Source organism: Vulpes lagopus, chromosome 19 (assembly GCF_018345385.1).
Source record: "Vulpes lagopus strain Blue_001 chromosome 19, ASM1834538v1, whole genome shotgun sequence".
Classification (NCBI taxonomy): Eukaryota; Metazoa; Chordata; class Mammalia; order Carnivora; family Canidae; genus Vulpes; species Vulpes lagopus.
Genome location: NC_054842.1, coordinates 30,850,116 through 30,873,627, shown reverse-complemented (window position 1 = coordinate 30,873,627; position 23,512 = coordinate 30,850,116). Strand labels below are relative to the sequence as shown.

The following is a 23,512-nucleotide window of genomic DNA, read 5'->3' as shown; positions in this document are numbered from 1 at the left end:
AAGAGTGTGCATCCTGTTGCATTAGGATGGAATGTTAGGTCTATTTCGTCCACTGTGTCATTCAAAGCCCTTTTTCCCTTGCTGATCTTCTGCTTAGATGATCTGTCCCTTGCTGAGAATGGAGTGCTAAAGTCTACTATTAATGTATCATTATCTATGTATTTCTTTACTTTGGTTATTAATTGGTTGATATAATTGGCTGCTCCCACATCAGGAGAATAAATATTTATAACTGCTAAATTTTCTTGTTGGATAGACCCTTTAAGTATGATATAGTTCCCTCTTCATCTCTTGGTATGGTCTTTGGTTTAAAATTTAATTTGTCTGATATGAAGATTACTACCCCAGCTTTCTTTTGAGGTTCATTTGCATGGCAAATGGCTCTCCACCCCCTCATTTCCAGTCTGAAGGTGGCTTTAGGTCTAAAATGAGTCTCTTGTTGACAGCATATGCATGGGTCTTGCTTTTTTAATCCAGTCTGAAACTCTGTGTCTTTTGATTGGAGCATTTAGCCCATTCACATTCAGAATAACTACTGGAAGACATGAATTTAGTGCCATTGTATTACCTGTACAGTCCTTGTTTCTGCAGATTGTTTCTTTCTTTTTTTTTTTTAATTTTTATTTATTTATGATAGGCACACAGTGAGAGAGAGACAGGCAGAGACACAGGCAGAGGGAGAAGCAGGCTCCATGCACCAGGAGCCTGACATGGGACTCGATCCCAGGTCTCCAGGATCGCGCCCTGGGCCAAAGGCAGGTGCTAAACCGCTGCGCCACCCAGGGATACCAGATTGTTTCTCTTTCTTTGGGCCCCTTCTTTGTGTACAAGATTCCCCTTAATATTTCTTGCAGGACTGGCTTGGTGGTCACATATTCTTTTAGTTTCTGTCTGTCCTGGAAGCTCTTTATCTTTCCTTCCATAATGTATTGACAGCCTTGCTGGATAAAGTATTCTTGGCTGCATATTTTTCTCATTTAGTACCCTGAATATATCCTGCCAGCCCTTTCTGGCCTGCCAGGTCCCTGTGGATGAGTCTGCTGTTAATCTACTATTTCTCCCACTGTATGTTAGGAATCTCTTGTCTCACGCTGCTTTCAGGATTTTCTATCTCTGAAATTTGCAAGCTTCACTGTTATATGTCCGGGTGTAGATCTGCTTTTGTTGATTTTGGGAGGGGTCCTCTCTATCTCTTGGATATGAATGCCTGTTTCCTTCCCCACATCAGGGAAGTTCTTAGCTATGATTTGCTCAAATATACCTTCTGGTCCCCTCTTCTCTCTCCATGCCCCCAGGAATTCCAATAATACAGATGTTATTTTTTTTTCAAACTATCATTTATTTCTTGGAGCCTCTCTTCATGGGCTTAATAGTTTTACTCTCTTTTCCTCAGCTTCCTTCCTTTCCATCAACTTTTTTTCTATGTCACTTATTCTCTCTTCTGCCTCATTTACCCTAGCTGTCAGAGCATCTAGTTTAGACTGCATCTCAGAGTCTTATTTTTTTTTTTAAGATTTATTTATTTATGATAGAGAGAGAGAGAGAGAGAGAGAGAGAGAGAGAGGCAGAGACACAGGCAGAGGGAGAAGCAGGCTCCATGCAGAGAGCCTGACGTGGGACTCGATCCCGGGACTCCAGGAATGCGCCCTGGGCCAAAGGCAGGCGCCAAACTGCTGAGCCACCCAGGGATCCCCTCAGAGTCTTTTTAATTTCAGCCCGATGAGATCTCATTTCTGCACTAAGAGATTCTCTAGAGTCTTTTGTGCTTTTTTTAAGCCCAACTAGTAACTTTATAATTGTAATCCTAAATTTCATCTCCAACATTTTATTCAAATCCATATCCATTAGATCTGTGGCAGGAAGATCTGCCATTATCTCTGGTTCTTTCTTTTGTGGTGAATTCATCTTTCTAGTCATTTTATCAAGTGCAGAATGGCTGTACAAGTGAGCAGCCAAAAATATCAACTATGTCCCAACCAATATATACACTAGACAATTCTGAAGAGGTCAGGAACCATAAAATAAAAGAAAAAAGACAAAGAAAAACAAAAAAAGAAAAAAAATGGCAGGGGGAAGGACAGGGTACAGAATATAATCTCACAGAGCGGACAAAACAGGGTAAACTCACTTGGTTCTGAGCATATTTTGGTCTCTGTGTTAGAAGATACTAAATTCCAAAATTATTTAAAAAAAGCAAAACTTATGTATATACAAAAATATAATAGTGAAAGAAAGCCAAAAATAAATTACATGTAATTGTAAAATATGAAAGCTAAAAAAAGATTTAAAAATGAAGAGTTGATAAAATAAACTAGTTGAGATGATAAAAAAAAGAAAAAATATTGGAAAATTTTAACCTGAAAGATAAATGAATCCTAAGAGAAAAACCTTGGGTTCTATATACTATTGTCCCCCAGTCCTGGAGTTTTCTAGTCTTATTTGGTCAATAAACTTGCTGTTCATGTGTTTTTCTAGCTGGTCTTCTGCGGGAAAGGCTTGCTACATTAATTCTCAGGTGTTTGTGGTGCCTGGGTGGAGTCGCACCCAGGGCTCAGTACAAGCTTTTTATTGTGTGAGGCCTTTGTTCCCGGCAGGCTTTCTGTGCCTCTTTTTTTTTTTTTTTTTTTTTTTCTGTGCCTCTTTTGATGGTGAAAGGGGAAAAAAAATGGCTGTCCCTGATCTTCAGCCCTGTAGGTGAGTGATGGTAGTATGTGCCAAACTCTGCAGACTTCTATGGTGCCTGTCCATTCAGACCCTCCCTTGGGGCAGGCAAGGGGGACACTTTCATATTTTACAATTACATATAATTCATTTTTGGCTTCCTTTCACTATTCAATTATACACACACACACACACACACACACAACTTTTTCTACACATACAGCTCGTGTATGGCACAACAAGCTGAACCTTCTCCCAGGCTCTCGGACCTAAACCTGGTTCTCTATTCCAATGTTTGGGAACTCTGTCAGCTCAGGTGCCCCTGTTCTTTATGTGCCTCCGGGAATATTGAGACCCCACTGTTCCACTTATGATTCTGCCCCACTTCACTACTGAGCACCTTTCAGGCAGGGAAGTCTCTCATAAGAGCAGATTTCTAAAGGTCCTGATTTGGAGCTCCAGGGCTATATCACTTTCTTACAAAGGCTCCCCCCACCCCCGCTATTTATCTTCCGATATAACCCCTCTGTTTCTCTTCTCCACACTCCTACCTTGCAAAATGTGGTCACTTTTCTATTTGTAAAGTTCCAGCCATTCTTTCTTTACATGTCAGGTTGAATTCACAGCTGTTCAGGAAGGTTTGATAGTTATGTAGCTAAATTTAGGGGACCAGATGAAATGAGAACCCCCACTATTCTACCATCTTGCCTCTCTCCCTCCAGAGAAAGTAGATATTAAATAGTCTCACAACAAAAAATATATGTTAATTATGTGATGTGATACAAGTGTTAGCTAACTATGTGGCAATCATTTTGCAATATATAAATATGTGAAATAAATATATTGTACACCTTAAAATTATACAATGGTATACTGTCAATTATATCTCAATAAAGCTGGAAAAAATACATGTAACTACTATATTTTTATAAACTAAAATTTCCTTATTAAAATGTTTTCTACTGTACTCATGATAGTCACTTAAATTATATTATTCAAAGAATTTTAAAGCTCTTTACTCCTTAATGTGAAGAAAATTTATTCACTACAAAACTTAATTCAAAATGATGGTGTTTCCTATAATTGTATTCCTAATCAAATGAACGGACCTCTGAAATTTCATCAGTTATGGGGCAAAGATGACCAGGATTATCCTAGTGGCACTGAAGTAACCATGGCAACAACAAAGATCCAACAGTTGATGTCATTACTGTAGGATTTCTTGATGAACTCGAAAACTCTTTACTAAGGTCTGGCTGCACCGTTAACCTTGCTTTTTTTTTGATATAAATAATTCAGTATTAATGGACAGATCCATTGTACTATAGTGTTTTGACTTTCAGAATCAGCAAATTTAACACTTTTTTATTCAACCAGTAGCCTGGTGGTCATTTGATTCATTTTAGGCTTTTCATCTTCTTCCTCTTCCATTTAAGACATCTTTGGTTTCTGATATACTCACTGCCCCAAACCTCCTGTCAAAATTTACCTGAAATGTCCACTTGTGCAGTTAGCACATGGCCTCAGTGGTTGAAAAAATAGGATTTTACAAAATTTATCAAATCATCAAATGCCAAACCACTGGAATTTTCAGACTACCATATGCCGAGCTTGTGGGGACTTTTATTCTATTATGGAAACTTTATTGAATAGGAAATATAATAAAACTGTCCACATTATTATGATCTCTAATTATAGAATTAGGAGACACTTAAAAAATTCTTCATCTTCTCAACTCTATTTTTCCATTTTTTCTTTTTTTTTCCATTTTCTTTCTACCATCCTGATCTCATTTCATTTTACATAATACTTCTAGATTCAACTAAGATCCCTTTTCTAATTCCTTGTATTCCTTTATCTGTATTCTTAATTTCTCTGTTACTCTGGGACCTTACGCTTATTCAAAATACTTTTATTTCTTCCATGCTGGACTCTTCCACTGGATTATATCCTTCTGAGGAAACAAAATAAAGAGCAAAAGATTTCTTCACCAGTCCCATAACCATTTCTTGCAATTCTTCCCTTGAAATACTGTAAATACTGAAGGAAAATAAGCTATGTTGGATGAGTTTGGCAGTAAGGCATGATAGCCCCTTGGCAAAGAACCTGTGATCATGTGAAAGAAGAGCAAACACTGGGCTGGTGGAGGAGCCGGAGATAAATCAGCTACAGACAATGTTGCTGAGTTTGGGAAATCCAATGGGATGTGTAGTATCTGCCTTAGTCTGGACAGGTGATAAAAGCTCAGTTGTGGAGTTTAACCAATACTCAAAACTTAAGGCCAAGTCAGCTTCCCTATAGCAGCTCTTGGTGGTCAGTCTGTTGAGGCAAGGCCCTCAGGTCTGAGGATTTATGGAAAATCGAATTCAGTTCCTTAGGGGAAAACGCTGAGAGGATCTTAGTAGGCAATCCAAAGATGAATTTATGGCAAGGTTCTAATGTCCAAGGAAACTGGAGTGTCAGGCAGAGAAACAAAGGCAGAATCCAAGGTGGGGGTAGGGGAGGAGGGAATAGGTGAGACCCTCAGGGACAGCAGCAGGACATGTGGGGTTGAATGGCTTGGTAAGGACCCAGGAAGTAAAACTTCAGCTCATATCTTTCATGCTGAGAGTATTTCCTACTCTAGTTTTTTCTCTAAAACTCTGTCAAAGCTTTTCTATAGTTAACCACAGCAAAAGCAGAATAGTTTAAGGGCTACCATCCCTGCCCTTTTGCTGCTCTAATGCAGCCCAATAGTTTGCCATCTCTATTTACTTCCTGAGTTCCTTGTCATTCTTTGAGGCACAATGGGTCTGTCCCTATTGTTTCTTCTTCTTGTCACATTAGCTTGAATGAGGCATAAGTGCCATGACTAGATCAGAATCAACACAAATTGTTAATGTTTCACCTGACACTGTGAATGAGATGTCACAGTTATGCATGCTTCATATCTAGTCTTTTCTACCTCTACTCTCCCACATTCAGCTGTTACCCAGAATAAACAACTGGATGAGGAGGAGGACTGGAGGCACCCTGATACATCTCTATCAACTGACAACCTCATCAGCAACCATGTGATGGTAGCAGCTTTCAATCAGTAGCAGGGGTGAGTGCAACATCCTCTGAGGGGTAGATGATGGCAAATTTAATTCAAGAAAGAAACGGGATGTATACTGGCAGCCAGATTTCTTTCCCCATCTTTTTTCACAGTTGCTATAATAATCTAAGACTTCTAAAAATAAAGCCATAAGGATGGCATAACCAGAGCTTGCTAACTAAGAAATAATGAGGCTAAATGAACTACAGACTCAGCTTATAAAAGGAATGGCCCATTACCTCAATGGGTTGCAACATTTCTTTACCCCAATATTACCCAGCCAATATCTAACTTGGGAGCCAAAACTTCTATCCTGCTCCTATTTAATTCTTTAAGCAGACCCAGAAATGGGTGTTGGTGGACAAAAAGAAAAACAAAGCAAAAACAAAACAAAACAAAACCCCAACCATCAAAGCTGCTAAAACAAGATGAGGCATACTTGAAGTAAGTAGAGTTGGATCCAAATTCCTTGTAGGATCTTGAGTACAACACTTGGCTTCCTTGGGTTTCCATTTCCTTCATGGCAACATGATGCCTATCAACAGGGCTGCCAGGATGATGAAAGGCATTTGAGATAGGAAAACACTTTATGAAATAAAAAAGACTTGTTTTTATCATCTCCTTTGATGGTAGTGCTGGTTATGGAGACTAATCATTACCTCTCTCCATGTCTGGAACCAATTAAAACATATATAGAGGAGTCAGAAGTTGGATCAAAAGTCATCTTTATTACTAGTTATAAGAACATGGCTTGACCTATGGCTTCTTACTATATCTTATAATGCATTATCTTCTTTATATCTTCTGTATTATTTTGATTGTATTATAAGCTTCTGGAGAATAGAGATTATGCCTCCTATCTCTGTATCAGAATTTTTCACAGAGCCAGACATGCAGCAGACACTCTGTCTGATAAAGGATCACATTAATCATATTTGTACTCCACTTTCTGTGTGAAGCCTTTCTCTCTACTAGTCTGGGAGCTCTTGGAGGGAAGGGTTCATGTCCTTTCATTTCTTGTGCCTAGCATAACTCCTGGCACATAGTAGGTTCTTTACAGAAATGACTTGAAAGAAAATGAAGACAGAAGGGTACCAAATGGTCTAATGCCACCCAAGGACTGCACAGAAGGAATTAAAGTAGGAAAGTATCCTAAGGATTCCTTTCATGAAAACTTGTTCATTTGGGAAGATCTCTATCAGCAAACAGTTTTTCATTTGAGGATTGAAGATCATTTCCCTATCAAACTTTAGTTTTTGTCTACTGACCAGACACCCTGGCTATCTGGCAATCTGTACCCTGGAATATCTCAATTAGAGTTACTCTGCCAATGTTCTTAGCAGAGAAAAACTGTCATTTGGTAATTAACTTACAGCCATGACCAAAGCCTGTAACATCTGATGTTTCAGCATATAACACTGACCCTTGTTCTTCTCCCAAAGGATCCACGCACCATGAAGTAGTTTCCTTTGGGGTTGCTGCTGGAATCAGTTTATAGCACAATATCCAGGCCTCCCAGACAAGTATAGAAAGACTGTGAGAAATAACATCTCTACCCCCTGCACTGTTAAACTTCCTTGTAACTAAGGGAGATGCAGTGCTGCCAGGCTAGGATTAAAGCAGAGGTCAGAATGTGAAGGCACACAGAAGAGGTAGGCAATTTTAAAACACTATTCTAATGAGTGACACCCCTTATTTCAGGGGCTTGCAGAGAATGAGAAAAAAAGCCTTCCTGTACAGATCAGGATGCCTCCATGGGGCATATGTACAACATGAAGCTCACTTAACAGCAACCACCTGAGTAGGGCTGCTCTGGAGTCCCACCCTCTGCTCTATGTGATTCTCCTTGTGCTTTGAGAGAGGTGCACATGTGTGCACTGTGCTGTGTTCAACCCTGGACTATTCATTCTCTGTGGGCGCTGGGAGAATCCCGACTTTGCCCCTCTAGAATAAATCAGATATAAAACAACTTTACTTTCAAAGTCTTAAAAGGATTCAGCAAGTCTTATTTCTTAACACGATAATCAAGAAACTGGTGGTCTAGAGGCTGTCCTTTATCCTGGCACAAGGCCCTGATGTTCTGCCTCAGTGGGCCCCACATATCAGACTCTGTACCACAGGGCAATGCAGGGCGAGAAGGGCTAAGCAGCTTTAAAACTAGTAGTTTGGTGCAACGAATACAGACCTCTATAGTTACTAGCATTTGTGGTATTGACCACTTGAAATGTTGCTAGTATAACTGAGGAACTGAATTTTAAAATTTAATTTTAACTAATTTAAATGTAAAAATTGACAAATAATTCAATTAGAAAAATTTTAAGTATGTGAATCTGTTTTTTTCAAGAGTAAATTTTATGAAATTTAAATGAAAATCCAGTACTTCTAACAAAATGTAGTGTCCAAATTGAGATGTGCTATAAGTGCAAATTATACACAGGATTTCAAAGACTTGGTATGAAAAAAGAAGAAAGCAAATATTTCATTAATAATTTTTTATACTGACATGTTGAAATGAAAATGTTTTAGATATATGGAGTTAAATAAAGTGTATTATTGAAATTAATTTCACCAACTCCATTTTACTTTTTCTAATATGGAAAAATATACTAGAAAAATCTAAAACTGGGCTTGTATTCCGTCTATGGAACAGTGTTGATCTAGACCACAATTTCGATCTATGTGGAGTTGCACTTGACAATATAAACCACCCACAAAACCTACCCATTGTTCCTCTATTCAGTCCATTCTATTCTAATGCCATGTTTGCTGAGGGTCTTCCATGTACTGGGCACTCTTCTATGCTGGGAATACAGCATGTTGGCTCTTAGTGGATATTTCAAATGGAAATGTAAACAATGAAAAATAAAGTGCAAAAAATCCCATCGGCCAATTCCATTGCTATGTGGAACTTAAACAAGGGTAATGTAATGGGGAGAGCCAGGTTTGTGAGGAAGCCACTCGGAGGAAGTCTGAGCAGCAAGGAGCCAGTCATGACAGGTGAGGGGTAATGGCCCATCAAAGGCCCCAAGCAAGGAGTAAGTTGGAATACTTGAGGAAGGAAAAGAAAATTAGTGTGATTGGAGTGCAGGGGTAGAAGGCAATAAGGAGATCCTGAATGGGCACTGCACCAGGAGTCTGTGGGGTCATGTTAAAGCCTCTGCCCTCACATCAATTAGGTTTAGATCTTGGACAAGTTATCATCTTAGGATAGCACCAGTTTCCTCATCTGTTAAATGGAGTGGCAATTGCTAAAGGAACTTGCTTTCAGTTCTTAAAGCATATGATTTTAGGATTTTTCCATATACTTTAAAGAATAAAAATCCTGTCCTGGATAATGAAAGAAGGGAAGCAAATGGAAATATCCTGACTTCTAATCCCTTTCAAGATTTAGCAATTGCTTATATGATGCCTCTTCCATTCTCCCTCTCCCCATTCTGTTGTTTTATTTTAAAGAAAATGAAAATCATTTGATATTTACCTAACCTTTTCTCATAGTATCAAAGGGTAAACTCCTTGTTTAAGAACTCCTTGTCTAAGGGCTCCAGGTCTGCTTCTAAAGAGCCCAACTTGAGACACTACTGAAAGAAAAAAAATGAATGTCCTGACAGTATCAGATCAACTTTTTGAGTGAAATATAGGACATTTTTTCCCCTATGGAATTTTTGTATCTAAGCTATTTAAGAATAGGTTTTATTTTTTAGCTCAATTATTTTGCATTTAACAGAGGTCAAAATAACAATAAGATATCAATGAAATAATGTGACTCTTTTATCTGAGCTTCATTTTCCACCTTCAGGGCTTCTTCTAAGCCATGGTGAACTGCTTAGATGTGACTGCATGTGTCACAGATAAGAAAGCTGCCCAGCCACTCAAACTTCCATTTAAGCTGGCACTTGCCAACCCTGGGGAGCTGGCCATGCTTCATAATGACCTCCAGGTCAGAGTTGGAATCTTAATAATTATTACCCCACCTCAAACGCCCCACACTGGAGCTTCAGATCCTCTCCCTTTTTATTCATCTCTTTTTTTTTTTTTTTAAAGATTTATTTATTTATTCATTCAGAGAGAACAAGAGAGAGGCAGAGACACAGGCAGAGGGAGAAGCAGGCTCCATGCAGGAAGCCCGATGTGGGACTCGATCCCGGGTCTCCAGGATCACACCCCGGGCTGCAGGCGGCGCTAAACCGCTGCGCCACCGGGGCTGCCCTCCCTTTTTATTCATCTCTTGCTGTAACCTGGGATGCCAAGGATGACCTAGCAGGTACTCAGGGTATGGTCCTTTATCTAGGTCACTCCTGGACCCTTGCTTCTCGGTCTTTAGGAGAAAGTGGGCATATTCTCATTTCTTTAGCTAACCAAGGAATTTCTAAATAAACTGTAGCATCTTTTTTTATCTCAGAGGGCTCTGGTACTCTCTCCCAATGTTCTCCTATAATTAGCAAGCCTCACAGCAGCTTGCACATAGCCTGAGATTTGTCCTGTGGGGAGATAGTTGTTTGACTTTTGAAAGAACATCTCAGGGAAATCATTAAAGCACTTATACTCAGTGTTAAATAGACTCAGTGAAGAGAGGACACAGGAATTCCATTTCTGCCTCTTCTCATCAAACACAGCACAATTATATACCCAACACTAGCATTTACTGGCAAGGCCAGAAGCATACCCTATGCACCAACTACATATGGACATGTGAGTCACATCTAGAGCTATTCCTGCCCTGAGGGCTCACCATTAATTTGCACTTTGTGTCCTCTGAAGTTCAGAGCCCTATAGTGCTTGGCCCATGCAAAACTGTCCTGGGAGTTTTTATACCAGCTCAAATCACTGTGTGTGTGTTTCAAACACTTAGCCCTTTATCTATTACAGTTACAGTACTCTCTCGCTCTTATATTATAGTAAAACTTCTCCAAAAAGCTGTATCAACTCAGTTCATTTACTTATACTCTTCTTACTCCTGGACCCACAACCACCATCTACTGAGTACCTGTTTTGAACTGGGCAATGTGTTAAGTGCTCCATATACTTAAATCAACAACTCTATGAAGTATAACAATATTATGCTATAGTCAGTTGAATGGTCTCTCAAAAGTTATGTTGACATCTTAACTGTGAAACCTGTGGATATGACCTTATTTGGAAAAAAGAGTCACTGCAGATATAATTAAGTCAAGGATCTTGAGAAGAGATCATGCTGATTATCCAGGTGGGCCCTGAATCCAATGACAAGTGTCCTTTTAAGGACCTTCCTCTGGGAAGGCCACATTAAGACAGAAGCAGAGTTTGGAGTGATATAGACATAAACCAAAGAACATCTTGGAGCTACCAGAACGGAAGAGTCAAGAAAGTGTTTTCCCTTGGTGCCTTTGGAGGAAATACGACCCTGCTGACACCTAGATTTCAAACTTCTGGCCTCCAGAATTATGAGAGAGAGAGAAAAAAAAAATCTGTTGTTTGAAGCCACCAAGTTTGTGGTAACTTGTTATGGAAGTCATAGTTTCATAGATAGGATAACTGATAAAGATGCTCACGAAGCAAATGAGTAGTAAGACTGGCCACAGCTCACAAGGTACCCTGAGCAATACTGTGGTACAGTCAGAGCAAAGGCAAGGTAATTCACTTTATGAGGAGCTCTAAGGATGCCTGCAGCAGATAAAAGATATATTCTCTTGAGAAGAAAGGCTCAAACACTTCTGAGGGACAAGAGCAAAGAGAAGAGAGAGTCTAGTGATGGAAATACCCAAAGAAAAGGAATGGGAGGTAAAAAGGAGGGGGAGATATGAAAGACAACACTGCAAGGGCAATGTGTCTTAGGTTTTGGGAGCTTTTTAGATTCTAGCCTGAGAGTCTCTAGCGTCCATCACATTTATAAAGGCAATGGTTACACATTTCAGAAAATTTTCAGATTAGATTTTTTATAAAGCAAACATGAGGTTGCTGAAAAAAAAAAATCCTGTTTCTTTATTTTAAAAATCCTGCTCAAACTTCTCTTATGCAGAACAATCTTTCAGAATTTTGCCAGATCCTGCTAAGCTAGAAAACACCCTATTGGGACACCTGTGTGGCTCGGGGTCCTGGGATCAAGTTCTCAATCAGGCTCCCCATGGGAAACTTGCTTCTCCCTCTGCCTATGTCTCTGCCTCTCTGTGTTTCTCATGAATAAATAAAATCATTTTAAAAAGGGAAGAAAACTCTCTGTTAAAACAGTACCCACAAATGAAGCTTAAGTACATTAATGAAAATTTCACTGAGTTGTAACCTAGGTGAGGACATGCTAGACTGTCTTTCACATTCCTTTTTAAATTTTTTAACAGGATTTTCTAGGCAACGGCACACTATAACAACAAAAGAAACAAACTATTTAAGGACAGTATTAACATGGCAACCCACGCTTAGAAATTTTGCATTTATGAAATTTTTATACCCTTCTCAATTAGCTCTCACAATAATCATCAAGGTATATATTTTTATAATCTGTGTATTGTAGTTAAGGAAAATGAAGTGGCTCTGGAAGGTTAAGTACTTGATGCAAAATCCCATAATTAGTATGAGAAGTGAGAGCTCAAAGTACATCCTTTAAATCCAAATTCTATGCTCTTTCCCACCATATGCTTTAGCAAAAGTACTTTCACATAGAAAGTTGAATTTACTCATGAAGAGTTAACATTTAAATTTGCATAAGTCAGCAGTTGTCTTAAGTGTGAGCCTGATTTCCTTCAACTACATTTTTGCCAACCTTGTAATAGAAAATGCTCAAAAAAAAAAAGTACTCAAAAGTCATAAAATTGTCTTTAAAATATTTTCTCAGTCTTCACTGTAATTGCTTACAATGAGAAGGTCTTATTAAAGTTTGTTTAATCGGCATAAGACACTTTGTTGACTTATACAAATTAAAAAATCACAACTTAAAATGTAAAAGACATTAAATCAACATGACACTTTTAAGGACCTAGTATGTCTAACTTCCTGGGTTAATGTCACATTTGAAAGTGTTACTTCCTCAATTTTTCTGTGTGAATGACTTTTCCTTCAGAACCAAAGAAATCAATTCTCCCTAGAGAACATTTGCAAATTTTTTCATAATGAAAAAAAAATCAACTTCAAATTCTTGATTTGCAAACGAATTATCCATCATGAAGTAAGGAAGAAATAGTCTTATAAAATCAAGTTCTAAAATGGACCCACTGTAGTGAACAGTCAGAGCTAAGGGCTACTCTTATGTTTTCCCTTTGCTTTATTTCTAATCCTAGCTAGTCCATTCCTTGTGCTCTTGTTCTTTTAAAACAGAGTAAAAACTGAGGTGGAAACAAAGGCAGAAAAAAATTAAGTTTTCTTACTACTTACAGCCGATTGATGAGTCCTTGCAAAAGAGTGACATTCCCCTAGAAACTCAACTGGCTCGATGTTAAGACTTTGTAAGGGCAAAAGGCAATCTTAGCCTGATCCCCAGGATCCTGGAAGTCTACTTTACCATATAAAAATTCCTTTAGAAATTTTCTTTATCTCTAAACCCCTCAAGATACATGTTGGCAATCATCACCTAAGCATATAACCGATCGATATATACCTGAAGAGTCTCATGACTAAGGTTTTATTAGATGGCAATCAGTGACCTTTTCCCAACAATAGCTAGCCCCTGAAGGTCCTGGAAACCGTGCTTTCAAAATTCCTTAGAGACTTACTTATCCCTAACCTCCTTCACCAAAGACATCTCAAGAATTCTTTCTTGGCCATTGGCTTTAAACCCTAACATTTTTTTCTACATCACTAACTTCCAGTATATCCTGAAGGGTAATATGAAACTTCAGATTTTAACACTTCCTAATCCTACAACACTGTGATTCTGCTAGTTCTCTCCCTGACATCTCTCTTACTCTTTCTTCCTAGCTCACCCTGTTTTGTTCCAAGATCCATTTCACCGCTAGGCAGCTAAAGTGATAACAGGGAAGCTGAAAAGCTTCCTTCTGCTCCAAGATAGCTTTTCATAAATCTAAGACAGTGATTTTCAAAGTGTGGTCCCAGGACCAAACTTTTGGCATCACTGAAAATTTAGAAACGCAAATTACTGTCCCCACCCCATATCTGCTGAATCAGAAATTCTGGGGGTAGAGCTCAGCAATCCATGTTTAAACAAGTTTTCAGCTGATGCTGTTGCATGACTAAGTTTAAAGCATTGCTCTAAGCCAGTGATTCTCAACCCTGGTTGCATATTATAATCATCTGATGCCCAATCACCATACTCTCCCCTAAAGATTCTGATTTAATTGATAAAAAGTAGGGATTGGTCACCGGGATTTGTTAAAAGCTTCCCAGGTGATTCTACTGTAAATTAGGGTTAAGAAACATTGATAAAAACCAATAAGAATAATCAAGCCTAAAATACGGAAATGCAGTTTTGACGAAACAGATTCCTCTATTTCCATAACACTGACTGAAGACCAAATGTGTCATTACCGTTATTATAGCCACTGGTGATAGCATGAGAGAAATGCAGATTGATAAATTGCTCTTAGCTAGCTACTAAATAGGACATGCTCTTTTATTTTCTTAAGAGCACAGTCTTTAGTAGCCTCAAGAGTGACAGATTTGCAAGAGGATAGACAATCCAACAGCTACTGGCAGTGAAGGCACACTCAGTTGGTATGTTTCGTATGGGAAAGAGTGAATGTCATTTGGAAAAGAATTTTTGGTAAGCCAGGATTTGAACCCAACCAGTCTTAATCCAAAACAAAGCCCTTAATTATGGCTGCCATACTGTTACTCTCTATGGTTGTTATGAACAGGCAGTGTAAGACGCCTTCAACAGTGTGGATGTTACGAACAACACAAGGGAAGATACCTTCAACGGTGGGGAGGAGATGAAGATCCTTGATTTCATATGCATTCATAATGCAATATGTTTATGATTGCCTGTAACATCTAAAAGAGCCTAAGTTTCTGGAGTCAGCAGAAAAAAATCCTCTTACTTATCAGGAGAAACAAACCATGAAGACAGAATACATGAACCAACTGCAATTAGTCCAGTATATGCAGAGCATGCAACAGCAAGCAAGATGCATCAATAATAATACAGAGCATGACTTAAGAAATATAAATGCCTGAGTACAGAGCAACGCTTAATTACTAAATATAATCACTCCTTAACTCTAAGTATCCAAACAATTTTGACTTGAATAGATATTGACATATAAAAACTTATTTTCATAGCTCATAATTAGTTTAGTCTTCTTAATAAAGTAGCACAGTACATAGCACCTATGGAGAGATCAAATCTGCTAATTCAGAACTTAGTACCTCCCCACAATGTCATGTTCTTCAAGGTTTGTGATGATGCTTCTTATCTTCCATTATTACTTCTTTTTATTAAAAAACTGTGATATGGCTTGGGAAAAGCAGTCTTTATCATGTTAACTCCTTCCTCTGTAGAATGGGATCAATAATAATGAATGTCCTACTTGCTCTGAAATTCTGAGAATTAAGGCCCAGTAAGAAAACTGGCATTTATTGTAGGTCTTCTATGTGCTATTATCTCACTCAACTTATGTAGTGGGTGGTCATATTGCATTTTACATATGAGATGCATGGAGGTAATAAAGTAATTTACCTGACACAAGCCACTTATTACGTGGTAGTACCAGGATTTGAACCCAGGTCTACAGATCAAAAACCCAGGTATTCTTAGCACTAGTTTCATATCTTTTAGTGTAAAAATGACAAATGAATGCAGCATTTGTTTTTTACAGAACTGTAAAGGTTCTCATCTCCACCCCCCTCATCCTCAAGCTTTCAGTTGTTCCAAAGTATCATATGTAAAATGTGTTAAACTTTCCCAAAGGGCTAAAGCTGGCAGAATGAAATACTCAGTACTGTACTGTGGAATGGAGCCCAAGAAATAAAACAAATTAAACACAGTCAGTTGCAATAAAAGTAAAATATTAAAACCTCAATTTCCCTGCCTGCCAAAGACTGCATCCCTTAGCCCCTATCAGACACACAGAAACCCCAGTGACTATTGATTGTGATGCAGTAATCCAGAGACAGCCTGGATCTTTTTTCCTTTTTTTTAACTTCACTTGACATCACTACTAGGATGCAAACTTTATCAATCATGGGTTAGAACCACCCCTAGCTAGACACAGAACAGCAGAAGGGCCACAATGATTTTTTTCTGCACATAGTGAAGGCACCAGGCAAGATGAAAACAATGGGCATGAACAAAGAAGTCAGAGAGACCTGATGTGAATTCTGACTCCATCAACCTAGGGCAGTCCTTAACTTACTCATCAGTTAATACTTCTTCATCTTGAAGCATTTGCCTCTGGAATGAATGAGATGATATAGGTAAACCAATAAGCAGATGTCTGTGACACAGTTGGCACTCAAGAGGGAATAGCCTCTCTGATGATAAAGACAATTTATAAACTCACTCATGTTCATTAGTAAGTAACTGCTTGTTTGTTTTTTTTAAAACAAATTTTGTAGTAGACTAAAGAGGACTACAAATTCTTACTATTCTTCCCTTTGAGAGTTAGAGTCCAATACCTCTCCTCTTGAATAAGGAATGGTCTTAATGACTCCTTTGGCCAATACAGTGTGACTGAAGTATTGCTTTTGGGCTTCCCAGCCTAAATCATAACAGGCCTTGTAGGTTTTGCCCTGGCCTCACAGCTGTGAGTGCCATGTAGTAAGTCTGACTACCCCAAAGCCTCTACACTGTGAAGAAGTCCCCACTTTGTCATGTGAAAAGGTCTCAGGGAAAAAAGATGTTGAGTGGGCCCCAGGCTGGTCCATCCTCCAGCCCATTGTGGAATCTCCGCCAACCCCTACCCAAATGGCAGGTGCATGAACAGTATAAGTGATTGTTGTTGCTTCAGTCTACAAAATTTGGGGGTGGTTTGCTATGCAACAAAACAACCAGGACACTCTATCAGGCTTTTTCCCCCAAATTAAAAACATCAATTTGCTATGTTACATAAAGTAACAGTAAGTTTACATTGCTCCTGTAGTTCTCAAGTCTGTTTCCGACACTGAAAAAAACATTGTTTGTGGACAACTTTAATCCAAGTGTAGCTTAATAACTGGCTGAGGAATGACATATACCAGCTACTGAGTGTGTATGTGTGCCAGAGATTAAGTTAACTTGGGTTTTACTGAATATCCAATTCTCTCGAAAAATAAACAAATGCTGTAACAACCCTTCATTTTTATGAAATTGTGAAAACCATTTCTCTGAAGGCAGACTAACTGACCTACTGCCCCAGTGCTTGACTTCTCCATTCTACAAATGTGGGCTTCTCCAGCCAGCTATCTAGTAAACAGGGTGGTTTATTAGGGGCCACCACCACCCACCTCCTAACTAGCTGAAATCTGCCTACCCTGGGCTGCTTGTGTCTTAGGCAAGCCTGCAAACAGTGAAACTGTGAAGACAAAGTTGATTTCAGCAGCATTCCAGTTAACGTTTGAGGAAAATCCCTTTAGTTTTTACAAAGGCTCCACTTAGGAGGATAGGCCTCATTAGCATAAGACTTGATCTCTGACCCATGGAATACTTAACTGAAGCCTTTTAAGTAACATACAAACATAACATTACAAAAACTTCGGGGCGAATAGTCAGCATAGGAGAACTCAAGTAACATTTTGCTGCCTCTCAAATCTACAAGCTCTCTTTCATTTCCTGTTTTTTCCTCCTGCAAAGCCTGCTTTCCTCTTCTTGGATGGGGGTTCGTGTGTTTGTGTGTGTGTGTAATCCTATCTAACCTTAAAATGTCCACTCTCCCATCAAAGCAGTTAATTTTCCTTGATGACACTGCTTCTTCAATCTATAAAGCCAACTTTTTAACAAGCAGGCTTATTACTTTTTTAAAAAAGGCAAAAATCCACAGTCCTATAGGATGCATGAAGAAAACATGAAAGAGGCCATTTAACGTTTCACGGGCTGAAAACAGGGTGATGGGACCTGTGGTTCAGGGATTAGAATTCAGTGGCAGAAATAAGTTAACCTGAATGCTTTCTATAAAGTGCTTTGCACTGGGGGTACAAAATAACCTGAATAATAAATTCTAAGGGCCCACTGGTGATTTGCATCTCAGTCTCTTATGTCATTTTTTAAGCAAAAGTTAAAAAGGCACCATCCAGCCTAGGAAAGATAGGCCTTCTATATACCTCAGCAAAAACCAGATAAGTACAAAATCTGAATTTCCAGATTCTTCCAACTCAATGGCTTTGGTTTGACCTGGAGTGGGCAATGTCTATTGTCCCAAGTGGGTCAACCTGAATATCAAACCTACTAACTGGTATTGGTTTTTACATTCACTCAGTAACAACTGCAATCCCAAAGGTTATAGTCACTCTGGGGCAACTGGAGATTTGTGCCACAATCCACAAAACACATGAGCAACATGCATAAAGTCATAATCAAACATTTCATTCTACCATCAAACCTAAAGAAATCGTATTTTTATCACTCATTACTTAATAACACACATAATTAAGCAAAACATTCCAAGTCAGAGGTTGTACAGTCACTGAATGGTAACAGGTTCTATATGACAAAATCCAAAAAACACAGCCTACGATTCCTTTTCTGTGAGGAACCTACAGAAGATCATACTGAAACCCTTTATTCTGCCACAAAGCCAAGAGCAATAATGTTTTTTGAAGCTCATCTTTAAATTAACTATGCTTAACATGCCAACTTAGAATGATTATAACAGAGTATACATTACAACTGATGCCTAAAACAATAGAATGACTTAATACTTGATAGTTTAACTACCTAGACGAAGCAGAGGGAAATTTTCCATTGAGCAAACTCTGGTTTTCCTCCAGATAATGTAGAAGTTTCTGGCACTGGACAAATAATACTGGTATATTCTAAAAGAAATGTGATATCAACTTACTTAATAGTTGGCAATAGAGGGCCTGTAAACTTCTCTTCATGGTATCATCTGGTCCTGCGTGTCCTCCAGTTTATTCATGATTCTGTCTAGGAAATGGGAAAAGAAAATTGTTACACCCAGTGAACATAATCCAAGTCAATAATCAGAAAGAACTCCACTCAACATGATCCTGGTTGTAAAGCTTAAAATATCTGACTTTGAAGAGGAAAATCCTTAGAATGGATATAATTTACAATCGTCTATGTTAATATAAATATCAATTCATCAATTGGTTAAAACACTATTGAAAGAAACTCATGAACAACTAGATATGAGAGTCTGACTTAGGAACTTTTGAGTACTTCCAATTAACCTCCTCCTGAATCTAGAGATTTTGTTTTGAAACAGGAAAAATAAAAAATTTCTAATCTTATTTCTGTTATGGTATTCAACCAAACAGAACAACCCCAAAAGCTTCACCACACTTGAAACTGTATTACATTAAATAAATTTTCTATTATTTTCTGGTTATAAAGGATAATCGAGTATAGAATATTTGGAAAACATAGCTAAACTAAGTAGAGATAATATATAAGAAAATACAAATTACCTATCTCTGCAGCCTTTCCATGTGCATTTCTATTTATCTGTCTTATCTTTTATTTTTAAGTAGGCTCTACTCTCAATGTGGGGCTTGAACTCACCACCCAGAAATCATACCGACTGAGCCAGCCATCTTCTACTGTACATTCTAATTTTTCTCCCTAGCAGAAAAATCTTGTGTTACCATTACTTCACTACATTATTTTAAATGGGTCACAGTATTTCTTTAAGGTAAATTCCTAGAAATGCAATCACAAGGACACAATTTGAGGCTTTTGAAATATACTGCCAAATTACCCTTCATCAGTACCAGTATATGAGACTATCCATTAGACTACAACCTACCCAATAATGGAAATTTATAATTTCTTTACATCTTTGCCAAAAAATAGGCAAGTATTTCATCTCATTGTTTTAATTTGCATTTTATAAGTTTATTAATCATTTGTTCTTTTTAAAATTTTTAGTTCACATTTGACAAAGATACTTTTTTTTTGACAAAGATTTTTTGGTAAAGCTCCTAAACCTTCTCCTAAGTTCATCCATCACTTCCTTATAAAATCTAGGTTTAGCAAGAACTCTAAGTCAGTTTGACCAGAACCCTCTTCTCAACATATGATTAGGTTCCTTATCATCTATCAACCCACAGGTGATAATTACCCTGGCCTGTCTTTAGCAAGAATCTTGTTAGGTTAGCTTTGCCAGGACCCTTTACCCCTGATGTTTCCTCTTAGTAATTTTCCATCCACTGACCTCCCCACCCCCCTAATTCTTGGCTATAAATGGCCACCTGCCTAAGCTGTATTTGGAGTTGAGCCCAATCTCTCCCCAACTGTAAAATCTCATTGCATTGTTCTCTATATTTATCCCAATGGTCCTGAATAGAGCCTGACTCACAATCTTTAACAAATGTCATTGAATATCTTTAACACTTTAACATTCTCTATTGGTAGGCTGGGTTATTTTCTCATAATGCCTCAAGCGAAACTGATTTATCTTTCAAATATTTTTGCTGAGATATAATTCATTTATTATGAAATTCAGCCTTTCAAGTATGCACTTCTGTGGTCATTAGTATATTCAAGTTGTGTAATCATCACCAGTACCTAATCAGAACATTTTTCATCACTCTAAAATAAAACAAACTAAAAAAAATCCCCCAAACTCCTATGTTTATTAGAAGTCATTACCCTTCTCCCCTCCTCCCAGTCCCTGGCAACCACTAGTCAACTGTAGATCTGCCTATTCTGTACATTTCATATAAATAGCATCATATAACATTTAATTTTTGTATCTGGCTCTTTCACTTAGCATAATGTTTCTTAGGTCCATCCATGTTGTAAGGCATGCTTATCCCCCCTTTTTGTGAAAATGATAAACACACTCATACACATCCACACACACCGATGGTTAAAGAGACCTTCCTTAGTTCAGGATTACAGAAACAATTGCCTATATTTTCTTTTTGTATTTTTAAATTTCCTTTAGATCTGTTTTTGGACTTTGTGTTACATTTTATGTCTCTGTTTGCTTGTTCTTCCACTATAACAATAAGTGCTGTTTAAATTAAACTCTTGGTAAAGTTAGGACCTCATTATTATTCTTTTTAAGATTTATCTTTTCTCTAAATTTGTTTTTCCCCTAAATTAACTTTATCATTTTATTAAATTCCAGAAAAAATATTAGTATTATAGTTGTAATTATTTTCTACTTGTTTTAAAGATTTGATCTCTTCAAAATCCAAACGTGGTAAGGAGAATGATAAATAATATTTTAAAAATTATAGCTCTGAAGATCAGAATTCTTTTCAGGAAGTGAGAAGTACTTTTTTCTGGTGTGTGTGCAATAATAGCTTAATGACTACTTAAAGCCCTCCCCCCCTTCCCGCTGAGTGTGATCTGGATGAGGAAGAGGGAGAGAAAAAGAAAGAAATTTTTCTCCATTATAGAATAACAAGAGATTTCAGTTCTGAGAGACTAAGAAGGAGGGGCGAAGGAGTCCAGACATCAGAAGGCTGAAGAGTTGATACACAAAAGGTGCTGAGAGTCAGAAAAAGAACAATTTGGGCAGGCTGGGTGGCTCAGCGGTTTAGTGCCGCCTTCAGCCCAGGATGTGACCCTGGAGACCTGAGATCAAGTCCCACGTCGAGTTCCCTGCATGGAGCCTGCTTCTCCCTCTGCCTGTGTCTCTGCCTCTCTCTCTGTGTCTCTCATGAATAAATAAATGAAATCTTAAAAAAAAAAAAAAAAAGAGCAATTCCAAAAGACAGAAGTGAGACCTAAGAATAAAAGATAAAATGAGAAATTTCCAAGAGGAGATGACCCATAAACTTTAAGATGCATAACATTTAATTTTTCATTGCTTGTTTTATGCTGTTTGTACTTAAATACATCAATACATCTATTCTCCATAATGCTTATCCACCACCAGTACTTTCAAAATGTCAGCAGAAGTCTTGTACAAAATAGCCTTATATTAGTGGTGCTCAGCTGGGCAATGAGAACAGAGACTACCTCTCAACACAAGGGTGACCAGGAACAGGAAAAGCCATGGGAATCATTAAGTAATAGTTAGTGGGCATCTATGGAGGAGTAAGTAAGTGCTCGATTTTAAAGCAAGTAAATATATGAATGAATAAATAACAGGAGAGCAGAGACACAATTGTTTATATTGATCAAGGAGAACATAAGCCCCTTAGTCATCTCTAGAAATGCTTAGTGATTTTTGAGAAACAGACTTTTTAAAAAAAAAATTATTTATTATTTATGATAGACAGAGAGAGAGAGAGAGAGAGAGAGAGAGAGGCAGAGACCAGGAGGAGGGAGAAGCAGGCTCCATGCCAGGAGCCCGACGCAGGACTCGATCCCGGGACTCCAAGATTGCGCCCTGGGCCAAAGGCAGGCGCTAAACCACTGAGCCACCCAGGGATCCCCGAGAAACAGACTTTTGACAACACATGAAAGAGAGCCATTTTATTCACATATCAAAGGAACACTGAGCTCATAAATCCAGGACACTTGGTATCATCTGGGTTATACAGGTTTATTCCACCTACAAGCACCATGTGGCTTATATTTATTCAAAATTAATCTTTATTTAGATCTTTTTGTGGAGTTTTGCAGTGTTTTTCCTTGAGTTCTACAATCTTAAGTCAAAGTTTGAAGCAAAAGGGAAAATATAAACTTTATTACATAAAAAAAATTCCAAAATAAAAACTGTAATTAAGTAAAAATACAAATGAAAACCTAAAAAAAATGTTCAGCAAAGAGTTAACATCCCTAAAACTTATTTGTAACCCTCAAATCAATTCTCATGGTGCCTTAGCAATCATTTGCATACATGCTTAGAGTGGGGAAAATTGGAGTTGCTCAACACACATGATCCCAGCTGAGGTTAAACAAGGCAATGCTCTGTCATCACCAAGTGCTGTCTAGTGCTCTCAAGTGCAAGAAGGCATGAGTTATGGGGCTGTTGGCTGTGAGTTCAAAACTAATGAATTAACAGTATATATTACATAGTGTATCTAGAAATACTGTGTTTCTATAAACAGAAACACATATAAAACTAAAGTTATGTATGTATCAATTAACAAAAATGTGACCTGAGGCTGGACCTTAATTTCCCCTGAGAGCGATAGCTTGCTATTCACTAGTTCAGTATTGGTGAAAACTTTACAGAACATAAGTACCATGAATCGTGAGAATGAACTGCATTTGAGATGAACTCTAAAATATTTTGTGAGGCAAAAAATGAAGATGACTAACAATTCAGGCAAATAGCTGGCACAAAACAGAACAATGGCTCTCCATCTCTTTAGGACCTAGGAAGAGCTGATTAAGGTGATGGCCAACACATCTTATGGTGCCCTTTGGGAAAATGAAGTGGGGAGAAGAACAGGAGAGTTGACATATCAACTAAGCTCACAGCCCTGCAAAAAAGTTTGGAAAAGAGCATACATCTCCATTTTATAGGCAAGGACACAGACACCAAAAATTCTGTGTTTGCTTGAGATCATACCTATCAGCTGTGAGACCTTGAGCTAGTTTCCAGACTTCTCTGATTGGAGGATTTCTTGTTTGTAAATGGGGTAAAAACAGTACTTAATGTGCCTGCTGCAAAGACTAGACAATGCATGCAAAGCACTTGTCCCTGTGCCTGGCACACAACAAGTGCTCAAAGCAAATACCTAATAGCAGAAGGCAAGATAATAACACATTAGGCCACAGCTCACTGACCACCTCTTAATTGTGCTTTTCCTAAGCTAGAAATAAACTTTGGAATATTATCCAAATAGTCC

The 23,512-nt window shown here is 38.1% G+C and overlaps 1 protein-coding gene across 8 annotated transcripts in view; it reads right to left on the bottom strand.

Annotated features, from left to right (window-relative positions):
* The window catches only part of TMEM108 (transmembrane protein 108), a 351,590-nt gene that overhangs the window by 142,091 nt on the left and 185,987 nt on the right, over positions 1-23,512 (bottom strand). For 6 of the 8 annotated variants that reach the window (XM_041734209.1, XM_041734204.1, XM_041734206.1 and 3 more), the window contains one exon: positions 18,634-18,719. In XM_041734209.1, coding sequence (XP_041590143.1) covers positions 18,634-18,673 — 40 coding nt within the window. In that variant the 5' untranslated portion in view covers positions 18,674-18,719. Of the gene's footprint in view, positions 1-18,633; positions 18,720-19,875; positions 19,921-23,512 lie in introns of those variants that run through there. The other 2 variants (XM_041734211.1, XM_041734208.1) reach the window with 2 other exon arrangements.